This window comes from Meles meles, chromosome 8 (genome assembly GCF_922984935.1).
Source record: "Meles meles chromosome 8, mMelMel3.1 paternal haplotype, whole genome shotgun sequence".
Lineage (NCBI taxonomy): Eukaryota > Metazoa > Chordata > Mammalia > Carnivora > Mustelidae > Meles > Meles meles.
Window position 1 is genome coordinate 14,577,374 of NC_060073.1, and position 13,914 is coordinate 14,591,287.

Here is a 13,914-nt window from a genome sequence, read left to right on the forward strand (position 1 = left end):
TCTGAGCTGAATGTAGAAGCCCAACTATCTGAACCAACTGGTGCCACTAAGCATTATTTTATTTAGTTTTATTCTGACCTGAGAACTTCTTTTTCTGTTATTCAAATTTATATTAAGTGCAAGATAAAAATGGATTCAAAAAAGTTAAGAAATTGAAACACAATACACCAAAAAGGAAAAATAAAACTTTTAATGGTTGAAAAGAACAGATCTATAGCAAGTAGGATGACCCAACTAAACCATATTGGAAGAAATGGTTCTCACATTCTTTCCTCGGGTCTCAGACTTTCTCATCCTTGGCTAGAAATTACAAAAGCCCAGTAGCAAGTTGTGTTGCACCTTAAAATGTATTTATTTTGGAAATATTGTTTACTATTTAAATAAGTGTATTTTCCATGGTCAACTAATACATATTTGTGTTGGGGAAAGTTGGATATTTGAGGTTGGGATAGAAAGGGTTAAGATCTTCCCATTGAAATCCATGTAACTTTTAACTGTTGCCTCTGTATTTAACAGAGATTAGTTTTTCAGGAGCAGATTAACTTTTCAGATATTGTCTTAAATGAAGAAAACTGTAGTTTTAAATTTACTTTAATTTCAAAGTCTGACAAGGGTTCTTTAGGAATCTCTTCAATGCATCCTTCACATCCTTGTTCCTTAGGCTGTAAATGAGGGGATTCAGCATTGGTATCACCAGGGTGTAGAAGACAGAGGCCATTTTATCAGTATCTAATGAGTGGTTGGACCTTGGTTGTAAGTACATGAAGAGAAGGGTCCCATAGAACACAGTGACAGCCATCATGTGAGAGGCACAGGTGGAAAAGGCTTTTCGTCTGCCCTCTGAAGAACAGATCCTCAAAATGGCAAGGACAATGTTGAAATACGATGTTAGAACAATAATCATAGAGAAAAACAAATTGGTCCCTGAAAAGGTAAACACTGCTGTTTCTGGAAGATAGGTATCAGAACAGGACAATGCCAACAAAGGGACATCATCACAGTAAAAATGGTTGATTACATTGGAAGAACAGTATGACACAGAGAACACACAGGAGGAGACAGTCAGTGCTGTGGTCAGACTGTAGAGGTAAGTGAGGGACACCAGCAGCATGCACATCTGTGGAGAGATCACCACCATGTAGAGCAGTGGGTTGCAAATAGCCACATAACGATCATATGCCATTGCAGCCAGCATAAAAATCTCACCAACAATAAAAACCAGGAACCCACCTAGTTGGGCTGCACATCCATAGTAGGATATGGTTTTCTTTGTAACCAAGAAGTTTACCAGCATTTTTGGTGAAATGACAGTAGAATTGCCAAGATTGATGATAGCCAAGTGCCTGAGGAAGAAGTACATGGGCGTTTGGAGCTGAGAGTCAACACTGGTGAGGGTGATGATGCCCAGGTTCCCTGCCACAGTCAGCCCATAGATCAGCAGGAAGACAAAGAAGAGTGGAATCTGGAGGTCTGGGCGATCTGAGACTCCCATGAGAATGAACTCGGTCGCACTGGTAAGATTTTCTGAGGTCATTTATTTTGTTGTCCTTATCTTTTATTGGGGGAAAATAAGAAGAGATTAGTAGGTGATGAGGTTGATTTTTCTGGTAGATGCTAGATTTTAGACTGTCTCATTTAAATCAGATTATTTTTGTTCCCAATTAAAAATGTAAGACCATGGTGCCGTCAAGGTGTGCCCTGGAATGCTTCTGAGCAATCAGGAGTCCCCACCAAAATGAGAGAAAAAAGAAAAGAAAAAGAAAAAAAGAGAGAGAGAGACATGAAAAAAGGGAAGGTAAAGGAGGAGGCTCAGCCCAAATGGGCCCCAAGGTAAGATTTATGAAGTATACAATCAAAAAGAGACAAACAAAAAGACTGATAAAAGTATATGAAAAGAGAAATATATATATTTCTATATATAATTTCTATAAAATGAGAACCTCGTCAAAAATAACCCCAAGTATAAGATTTATATACTATCAGGACAAACACAAATACATAGAAACACTGGCAGAAGAAAAAGATGGAAGAGTGTTTATAAATTTTCAGCATGGGCGAGGAAGGTTATTTTGATTCCTCCTGGATGTATCTTGACATCTTTGTTAAAGGACTCAACTTTCCTAAGATAAAGAGGGATTAAAAATTGGTTTACCTATAGGGTAGCATTGATTGGGGAAAGGGGATTACCTCGAAGTTTAACTCTATATGAATATTAAAAAATAAAAATAAAAAGAATAAATTAACTACAATTTAAAAAAAATTTAAAAATAGAAAAGCAAAAGAAAAACATGAGTATATATATCAAAAAGTTCAGGTTAAAAGGTTATTATGGAATTTGATGTCCTGGGCATTTCACTGTGATGGTAAATAGGTTAAAAATATTTATCTATCTATATAATGAACCAGAATAGTGAGAATAAATTAAAAATAAAAGTTGTATCTATTGGGGCACCTGGGTGGCTCAGCAGGTTAAAGCCTCTGCCTTTGGCTCAGGTCATGATCCCTGGGTCCTGGGATCAAGCCCCACATCAGGCTCTCTGCTCAGCAAGGAGCCTGCTTCCTCCTCTCTCTCTGCCTGCCTCTCTGCCTACTTGTGATCTCTGTCCGTCAAATAAATAAATAAAATCTTCTAAAAAAAAAATTCTATCTATGAAGTAGTGGTGGTTGTTCTCTTGTCATCTTTTTTTTTTCTTTGCTTTTTCCTGGCTGGTTTTCTGGGGGAAAGGTCGCAGCCTTCCCATTGAGATCAGGAACACGACAAGGATGCCCATTCTCACCACTCTTGTTCAACATAGTATTAGAAGTCCTACCCACAGCAATCAGACAACAAAGAGAAATAAAAGGTATCCAAATTGGCAAGGAAGAAGTCAAACTCTCTCTCTTCACAGAAGACATGATTCTTTATGTGGAAAACCCAAAGACTCCACCCCCAAACTACTAGAACTCATACAGCAATTCAGTAATGTGGCCAGGATACAAAGTCAATGTACGGAAATCAGTGGCTTTCTTATACACGAATAATGAAAATACAGAAAGGGAAATTAGAGAATTGATTCCATTTACCATAGCACCAAGAACCATGAGATACCTGGGAATAAACCTAACCAAAGAGGTAAAGGATCTGTACTCAAGGAACTACAGAACACTCATGAAAGAAACTGAAGAAGACACAAAAAGATGGAAGACCATTCCATGCTCTTGGATCAGAAGAATAAACATTGTTAAAATGTCTATACTGCCTAGAGCAATCTATACTTTTAATGCCATTCTGATCAAAATTCCACCAGTATTTTTCAAAAAGCTGGAGCAAATAATCCTAAAATTTGTATGGAATCAGAAGAGACCCTGAATTGCTAAGGAAATGTTGAAAAACAAAAATAAAACTGGCGCCATCACGTTACCTGATTTCAAGCTTTACTACAAAGCTGTGATCACCAAGACAGCATAGTACTGGCACAAAACCAGACACATAGACCAGAGGAACAGAGTAGAAAGCCCAGATATGGGCCCTCAACTCTATGGTCAAGTAATCTTCGACAAAGCAGGAAAAAAATATACAATGGAAAAAGTCTCTTCAATAAATGGTACTGGGAAAATTGAACAGCTATATGTAGAAGAATGAAACCCTACCATTCTCTTACACCGTACACAAAGATAAACTCGAAATGGATAAAAGACCTCAACATGAGACAGGAATCCATCAGAATCCTAGAGGAGAACATAGGCAGTAACCTCTTCGATATGAGCCACAGCAACTTCTTTCAAGATATGTCTCCAAAGGCCAAGGAAACAAAAGCAAAAATGAACTTTTGGGACTTAATCAAGATCAAAAGCTTCTGCACAGCAAAGGAAACTGTCAACAAAACAAAGAGCCAACCCACTGAATGGGAGAAGATATTTGCAAATGACAGTACAGACAAAAGGTTGATATCCAGGATCTATAAAGAACTTCTCAAACTCAACACACACAAAACAGATAATCATATCAAAAAATGGGCAGAAGATATGAAGAGAGACTTTTCCAATGAAGACATACAAATGGCTATCAGACACATGAAAAAATGTACATCATCACTAGCCATTAGGGAGATTCAAATTAAAACCACATTGACATACCACCTTACACCAGTTAGAATGGTCAAAATTAGCAAGACAGGAAACAACATGTGTTGGAGAGGATGCAGAGAAAGGGGAACCCTCTTACACTGTTGTTGGGAATGCAAGTTGGTGCAGCCACTTTGGAAAACAGTGTGGAGATTCCTCAAAAAATTAAAAATAGAGCTTCCCTATGACCCTGCAATTGCACTACTGGGTATTTACCCCAAAGATGCAGATGTAATGAAAATAAGGGCCTTCTGTACCCTAATGTTAATAGCAGCAATGGCCATGGTCGCCAAACTGTGGAAAGAACCAAGATGCCCTTCAACTGATGAATGGAATAGGAAGATGTGATCCATATACACTATGGAGTATTATGCCTCCATCAGAAAGGATGAATACCCAACTTTTGTAGCAACATGGATGGGACTGGAAGAGATTATGCTGAGTGAAGTAAGTCAAGCAGAGAGAGTCAATTATCCTATGGTTTCACTTATTTGTGGAGCACAAATAACATGAAGGACATGGGGAAATGTAGAGGAGAAGGGAGTTGAGGGAAATTGGAAAGGGAGGCAAACCATGAGAGACTATGGACTCTGAAAAACAACCTGAGGGTTTTGAAGGGGCAGGGGATGGGAGGTTGGGAGCCAGGTGGTGGGTATTAAGGAGGGCACAGATTGCATGGAGCACTGGATGTGGTGCAAAAAGAATGAATACTGTTACACTGAAAAGAAATTAAAAAAAAAAAGTCAGACCTTATGTATTTCTCCACATCTTTTAACAAAATTGAGAAATACAAACATTCTAAAGTCCTCTTTCATTTTTTTAAAATTTTTAATTTTTTAACTTTTTTTCTTGTTTTTTTTTTTAATATTTATTTTTATTTGTTTATTTACAGCATAACAGTGTTCATTGTTTTGGCATCATACCCAGTGCTCCATGCAGTACGTGCCCTCCCTATTACCCACCACCTGGTTCCTCAACCTCCCACCTCCCCCCACCCCCCTGCCGCCCCTTCATAACCCTCTGGTTGTTTTTCAGAGTCCATAGTCTCTCATGGTTCATCTCCCCTTCCAGTTTCCCTCAACTCCCTCTCCTCTCCATCTCCCCATGTCCTCCATGTTCTTTGTTATGCTCCACAAATAAGTGAGACCATATGATACTTGACTCTCTCTGCTTGACTTATTTCGCTCAGCATAATTTCTTCCAGTCCCGTCCATGTTGCTACAAAAGTTGGGTATTCGTCCTTTCTGATGGAGGCATAATACTCCATTGTGTATATGGACCACATCTTCCTTATCCATTCATCCGTTGAAGGGCATCTTGGTTCTTTCCACAGTTTGGCGACCGTAGCCATTGCTGCAATAAACATTGGGGTACAAATGGCCCTTCTTTTCACTACATCTGTATCTTTGGGGTAAATACCTAGAAGTGCAATTGCAGGGTCATAGGGAAGCTCTATTTTTAATTTCTTCAGGAATCTCCACACTGTTCTCCAAAGTGGCTGCCTAACTTGCATTCCCACCAACAGTGAAAGAGGGTTCCCCTTTCTCCACATCCTCTCCAACACATGTTGTTTCCTGTCTTGCTAATTTTGACCATTCTAACTGGTGTTAGGTGGTATCTCAATGTTGTTTTAATTTGAATCTCCCTGATGGCTAGTGATAATGAACATTTTTTCATGTGTCTGATAGCCATTTGTATGTCTTCGTTGGAGAAGTGTCTGTTTATATCTTCTGCCCATTTTTTTTTAAGATTTTATTTATTTATTTGCCAGAGAGAGAGATCACAAGTAGGCAGAGAGTCAGGCAGAGAGAGAGGGGGGGGGAAGCAGGCTCCCTGCTGAGCAGAGAGCCCGATGCGGGACTCGATCCCAGGACCCTGAGATCATGACCTGAGCCGAAGGCAGCGGCTTAACCCACTGAGCCACCCAGGCACCCTCTTCTGCACATTTTTTGATATGATTATCTGTTTTGTGTGTGTTGAGTTTGAGAAGTTCTTTATAGATCCTGGATATCAACCTTTTGTCTGTACTGTCATTTGCAAATATCTTCTCCCATTCCGTGGGTTGCCTCTTTGTTTTGTTGACTGTTTCCTTTGCTGTGCAGAAGCTTTTGATCTTGATGAAGTCCCAAAAGTTCATTTTTGCTTTTGTCTCCTTGGCCTTTGGAGACATATCTTGAAAGAAGTTGCTGTGGCTGATATCAAAGAGGTTACTGCCTATGTTCTCCTCTAGGATTCTGATAGATTCCTGTCTCACGTTGAGGTCTTTTATCCATTTCGAGTTTATCTTTGTGTACGGTGTAAGAGAATGGTCGAGTTTCATTCTTCTACATATCACTGTCCAGTTTTCCCAGCACCATTTATTGAAGAGACTGTCTTTTTTCCATTGAATATTTTTTTCCTGTTTTGTCGAAGATTATTTGACCATAGAGTTGAGGGTCCATATCTGGGCTCTCCACTCTGTTCCACTGGTCAATGTGTCTGTTTTTATGCCAGTACCACGCTGTCTTGGTGATCACAGCTTTGTAGTAAAGCTTGAAATCGGGTAACATGATGCCGCCAGTTTTGTTTTTGTTTTTCAACATTTCCTTAGCAATTCGGGGTCTCTTCTGGCTCCATACAAATTTTAGGATTATTTGCTCCAGCTCTTTGAAAAATACCGGTGGAATTTTGATCGGAATGGCATTAAAAGTATAGATTGCTCTAGGCAGTATAGACATTTTAACAATGTTTATTCTTCCAATCCAAGAGCATGGAACAGTCTTCCATCTTTTTGTGTCTTCTTCAATTTCTTTCATGAGTGTTCTGTAGTTTCTTGTTTTTTTTTTGTTAAGTTAGTCACCACATCATTAGTTTGATGTAGTGCTCTATGATTCATTGTTTGTGTGTAATTCTCCATGGATTCCGTGCCCTCTTAATACCCATCACAAAGTTCACCCATCCTCCCAACCCCTATCTTCTCAGTTTCAGGTTAATAGAACAGTTGTAACAAGCTATTAATTTTTCAGTTGTGTTTTAAATATAATTTATATTCTTTGAATATATGTTAATGTACTATAGTATAGGCATTAATATTTTATGCAGAATAAAATATTAATTATATATTGCACAAATATATATGTACATATACACATTCATGCCTCTGTGTATGTTTCCAATGATAAATGATAGATACGTATAAGAAGCTGATGAACCAGAGTAACTTCAGGTGACTTTCAGTTATTTTCAACTTAGCTACCTGTGGCTGTCTGTTCAATCCACACATTGTCACCATCCTTGGAAATTTTATTTTTCTGCATGAAATAATGTGACAATTCTGGGTTTTCTGTAATAGTTCCTACCACACTGTGCTATTTCAGCTGCCCACCACAGACTCTACCTCCTTAGTCTTCCTTTTTAGGGTTATTCAGAAACTGAATTTTCTTTTTTAACTAATCATATTTCTTCTGCCAAATAAACTAGTCCTTTTGATCACTCTGAACTCTACCTGCTCAGATACTTCTCTATTATTGTGTCCTCTATTATTTTGTCCATCTTACAGCTCTTTTCTTTAATTTGTTTAAAACCTGTTTTGTTGTTTTGAAAAATATTGCCTGTAGTTTTGAATTGCTCAAGTTTGATCATTTTGTTTTCCTTATTCAGAGAAAGGCATAGGGAAGACTGTTAACATGATTTGCTATGTGAAGTATGCTGCCCAGAACAATGCTAGCCATTTCAAAATAATGATCTCATTATCTTGCAGGAGTGTCTTAGAAGATGAACATAATTATTTATAGTCTGGTGAGACAGACAGTTGAGGCTTGAAGAGATTAAGTCATACAAAGAGTCTGTGTACAATATTGATTAATGCTATGGTTTTTCAGTTTTGCTTTATGTGTTCTGTTTGTTTGGTCACTTGGTTGGATGTTAGGCCACCAATTATTAGCTGTGTGATTTTTATCAAGTATTTATTTTCTTGTGTGAATATAATGAAATAATACACAAACATGCATTAGTACAGAGCCTGTTAACAATGAAAACAATGAATGCAGGATAATTGGTTCCAGCTGTTCTTCATAGCATGTTTTGAATAATATTTAAATGTAGTTTCCTGTTTGTGTCCCAGTAACCCATTTTATCCCACTGAGAAGTTTCATAGTTGAAATGTGAAATAGCAAGTGAATTACAATTTTGCATATTTAAGCAACTGGGACACGTGATATCTGGCTATATATTTAACAAACAATGCAGGTTGTGTTCTTCCACAACCTGATTCTTTCTTAAATCTATGGTGATTGTTGAATCTAAGATAATTTATTCCATACATCAAATATGTCTGATGAGGTTATACAATTGTGTTGCACTAGATATCCCATATCTTTTTTTTCCTACCTCCACATCTGAAGGAAATGTACAGGTAAGTTCATGGTGGAAAATGGAATGGTCACACTGACTTTAGACAAAAACACTTCTGGCTTGTTTTGTGCACATAAAGCAGCTCAGTGCATATTTCACTCAGAGATATAATATACTCAATAAACATCCTTAATTTAACAAGAGGGAAAAAAAGCACCAACAATAGTAACTGTGGATTGTGTTTTATGAATTCATGCAATTAACTTTGAAAAAACATATTGGCATATATCATTACCTGTTATTAATTCCTTCTTTTATTAATTCCTTCTTCTAATGAAATATCACTAACAGCAAAGCTTAGGTTTTTTTTTTTTTATCTTGGTAAGTATGTCACTGAAATAAAGACTTTTTCTCTTAATCAGAAATTTTCTGATTTGTGTCTGATAAAGCTATGTTAGTTTCTTACACATATTTTTTTCAAGTTTGTTTTTGAAAAGAAATATTTTATAAGCCTACCAAATAATAATAACATGTCAGAAAATAACTTTAAAGATGTACATAATGTGGATGGGCCTGGTTTCAACTCAAGTCATGATCTTATGTTCCTGAGATCAAGCTCTGAGTGGGGCTATGTGTTCAGCATGGAGACTGATCGATATTCTCTCTCCCTCTCCCTCTGCTCTCCCCACTCGTGCTTTCTCTCTCTCTAAAATAAAAAAATAAAATAAATAAAAATACTTATCTAATACTAATCATTTATATTAAATTAGGCTGAAGAATAAGAGTGAAAATTTTATAAATACCTTCTGAAGTGATTTCAAGAGGTCTATTGATCTCTAATTATACAACTTGTCCTCAACTTATTTACACCTGAGTTATGTTCAGGACAAACTGCACCTTGACAGGGGCTGTCAGTGTCCACCAGCATCTGAAAGCCTGCCAGCTGACATCAGGGAGTCTTTCCATCTTAGATTTGTCACACTGGGCAATATGAACATCCAGAAGGGAAGAAACTTACTTTTCTTGATGTTTAACAATTTAGTAGGTCTGTCTAGAAGAAATCAAATATTTCAAATCACTTAAGAAGCTTCCTATCTATAGAGAGGGCCTTCTAAAACATCAGTTCTGCCAGCTCTAATACAGAAGTACTTCTCTTTATCCTAAGGTGGAATAGAATCCTCATAACGACTCTTCATATCTCTACAGAAATGCTCAAACTATCTAACTTACCAGTAGGGGTGCTGGGGACCATGTTTTGAATCATTTCTCTGTCTCTTCCACTGAGACTTCATTCAGAGAACAAGGAGTTAAGTCCCCAGAAGAAAGCAAAAAAGATATCTCAGTTCTGAGTCTAATTTGAATCCATAAAGTTCCCAAAATACATGGTCTTCATATCCAGGATGAATAATACTAAGTAAATGGTTGGGGTGAACCTACCTGTCCAGAGAGCTATTGAGACCCACTGTGAAGGTTCTACAGGAGACACGCTGAAGAAATTTACATGTGTGTGAAGTCCCTGAAGACCTGAACACTGGAATAAGCTTGTTTATGGGTTCAGTCCCTATACAAAAAAACAGGAATTTCCCAGATGGGTTCTGATTCCTCATGGAAAGAAAGACCAATTACACAGGTCTCCACCCAAGAATTGCACCCAGAGAGTGAAACTGTTGGGCCAGCCTAGGATTTGCTTAGATGATCCTATTGAGGAACAATCTCGTGCAATGATTCTACCCTTTGTGTATTTGTTTCTTTTGAATTGTTCCCAGTAATGTTTGAGAAGTGTTGCTGCTGGCTCTGGGGTGGAGAAAATCCAACATTTAGAAAGTTCTGGATTCTGGCCCCGATGTTCCACTTTACTGTGGATGTTGGGAATAGAACTGAAGGCAAAGCTTCTGTTCTTATCAAGAACAAGCCCTGGTGTATTTGCCATAAAAAACACATGATTTCCACCATAAATGTAAAATGTGCATTATTGTAAGAAGACTATCAATTCTTTTATTGAAATTTGAAGGTACCCATAATGTATTTGCTGGCTCTTAATTAAAATTATTTGATAGAAAATGCATTTTTCATATAATCTTTTAAAAATATATTTTATTTATCCATCTGACACAGAGAGAGAGAGACAGAGAAAGAGAGCATAAGCAGGGGGAGTAGCAAAGGGAGAGGGAGAATCAGGCTCCTCACTGAGCAGGGAGCTCCATAAGGGGCTAGATTCCAGGACCCCAGGATCATGACCTGAGCTGAGGGCAGACACCAAACTGACTGAGCCATGCAAGTGCTCCTGCATATGATCTTTTGATATTTAGTCACGCATGTATAAGTATTACAATTAAATATTGATAACATTTTATTTTTACTTCTTGTGTCAGATTTTCTGGTCTGTATGTTTTAGAAGTGAAAAAGGTATGTCTAAATAATTTGTCTTTGTATTAATATCTTGTAAAATAATACCCAGGAAAGAGTAAGTATTCAAAATATATTTGATGACTGCTGACAGAGACAATGAATGAAGAATAAGTGAATGGGGGAATATACTATCCATATTCTGAAATAAAATATGAGGTTTTGTCTTTATCTGTGCCATTCATCTTTAATGTGATTTTAACTCTGATAGAGAAACAGTGACAGCTTGGTTATCATTCCCTAGAATATCCACACTTTAGGGCAGGAGACACTGTTCCTTCTTCATTCTGGTATTCCTAATATCTAACATGGGTGTGGTACATTTTAGATTCTATCATTTTTGAAGTAACAGACAAATTGTGGATCATAAAGAGGAAATACCAAAGATTTTTATACAACTTATGTTACTCATGAGAATGAATTAAAATCCTTAAGGTTCCTTCTAGGGTCCAAGTGTTCACATGAAGCTTGTGTTGTTGCTTCCTCTGTAAATCATCAATTGTCTGTCATGTGGCCAAAGATAGTCTGTACCTTGCTCAGCTAACAGTACTTTCATTCCTTCATCAGCTCTGTGAAATTCCTCATCTATTTAGCATTCCTGTATCATTGTAAAATTTAAAAAAAATTAGTTTTACACTTCCCGTTTAAAAAAATACTTATACTTTCCATTTTTATTGATACTTTATTTTACAGTTAATCTCTCATTTGAATCTTATTATTTATTGGACAAGATATATTTTCCATATTCTAAATTCTGAGTATGCTATATAAAAACATACTTTGGTCAAGCATAAAAAATTATAAGACAGAATAAGACCATTACTGAATCATAAAATTTCACCTTTCCAAATATTTGTAGGAAAGGCACTCACACACATTCTTACCAGCAGAATGCTAATATTTCCTTTATGTGCTCACAGTCACTTGATAGTCCCAGAGTTTTCAATATCGGTCAGTGATATGAGTGTATAAAAGTGTTTTATATCATTTTACTTTCACATTTTCCTAATCATTATTAAGGTAACATATATGCATTGGCCTAAGAATTTTCTTCTCTTGTAATTATCTGCGTATAGTTTTTGTTCATAATTCTATGGAATTTTAGCCTATTATTTATTAATTCAACCAGGTGCATAATTACATTTATTTCCTCGAGTTTATGGTTATTTCACTTACTATATTTGTGATTATATTTTTTTCATTTAGGCCTTTATAATTTTAAAACATAAAATCTATTTTTGTGATTATGGGTTGTGTTTAAGGATCTTTTTTTTTAAAGATTTTATTTATTTATTTGACAGGCAGAGTTCACAAGTAGGCAGAGAGGCAGGCAGACAGAGAGAGGTGGAAGCAGGCTTCCTGCTGAGGAGAGAGCCCAATGCAGGACTTGATCCCAGGACCCTGGGATCATGACCTAAGCTGAAGGCAGAGGCTTTAACCCACTGAGCCATCCAGGTGCCCCTAAGGATCTCTTTAATGCTGAATTACACACACACACACACACACACACACACACACACACAGGGTCACTCATCATTTTTGTGGTTTAGATATGGAAGGATAACAAATATCAGTGACCATAGTTTAGTTTTTGAATTTGAAGAAAGGAACTCTGTGAAGAGCAGTGGGGAGAGCCTTGTAAACTGGAGAAAATAAATGCAGAGATATTGTGGTGGGAATATATGACGGTAGGAGATGCTTTGTATAAGAACTGGTGGGTAGTCATTTAGACCTAATAATCCCACTTCAGAGAAATATCTTAAGCGGGACTCTAATTCTAAGGAAATGGTCTCATTGGGATTAAAAAATACAGACACTCTTTGAAGAAAATAGTTTAGAGAAATATCTTAAGCGGGACTCTAATTCTAAGGAAATGGTCTCATTGAGATTAAAAATAGTTTTCACAAAATAATGGCCAAAAATATATAAAAAAGAAAGAAGGGAGAACATCACAACATAAAATTTGTCCTTGAAGGAGACATCTTTGCACTGACAACGACGTCTGCTGAAAGGAAGACAAAGCAAGCAACAGAAGGCGCTCTTTTCTGTACCTTGGTTCTTGGTCCTGGGCACTGAGAGGTGGCATCTGCAAGGGCATCAGAGGATGAAGGTCAAAGGAAAACAGAGCTAAAAGCTGAGCTGGGACCAAGTTTTCAAGGATCCCATAGGGATAAACTGGTTTTAGTTGGGGGAAGAACCAAATGTGCCAGCCAATTATGCCTTAATTTCTAAATTGTGCTTCCCATTGCCATTCGTGAGTGTAAGTATGATCTTCATGCATGCTCATGCTTAGACTTTGTTTTCTATAAGAAATTAAAGCAGGTTTAATGCCCATGCTCTGGACAAAATAACAAAAGGGGAGCAATACACTCTCAGAAGCAGCATGTTAGTAACTCCAGGGATGTGAACATATTATCTGTGATACTTGAACCACAGTCTGGGATTAGATGCCAGTGTGTGGACCCAAGGGTGGAGCAGAGTGCTTGGAACTAGAGTCTGGAACTCCATGGAAACTGGATTGGGATTATGTGAGATATGGCTGTGCTACCAATTAGGTAGGTGATAGTTGATCAAGCTAGTCAGATATAATTATGTTAGTTATAATCGCAAATGTTGTAGTCTATGCATTCAAGTAATATGGAGATGAAAGAAAATAATTTATAACATTCTGAAGTAAAGGTTGCATACATATACAATTTGTGTGCATTCATGTTGTATCCCTCAGTAAAGCTTTACAATAACATGTGTGTCTGTATATATGTGTGTGTGTATACATTTATCAGCAGGAACATATGAAAAAGCAAATGGATGATACACATCTTCTGTTTATGAAAACAGTGTGAGTAGAGGATTGACTATGATCTTTATTTTAAAATATCCAGATATTTAAAATATCTATGAATATTAGTTCAATAATAACAAAAATAAAATAAAATAAAATATCCAGGGAGAAGAAAAATACATTAATAAGCTAAAACATACATTTTCATCATACCTTCTTGATATTGAAACAGAATGTCACTCTCATTTTTTAAATTCAATTTTTTCCTATGAAAATAGTTCATTGATAAA

The 13,914-nt window shown here is 36.9% G+C and overlaps 1 protein-coding gene across 1 annotated transcript; it reads right to left on the reverse strand.

The window, feature by feature from the left end:
• Window positions 1-586: 586 nt before the first annotated feature.
• LOC123948593 (olfactory receptor 8J2) lies at window positions 587-1,534 on the reverse strand. Its single transcript, XM_046015797.1, has one exon. The coding sequence runs from the start codon at window positions 1,532-1,534 to the stop codon at window positions 587-589; it is 948 nt and encodes a 315-aa protein (XP_045871753.1).
• Window positions 1,535-13,914: the final 12,380 nt, after the last annotated feature.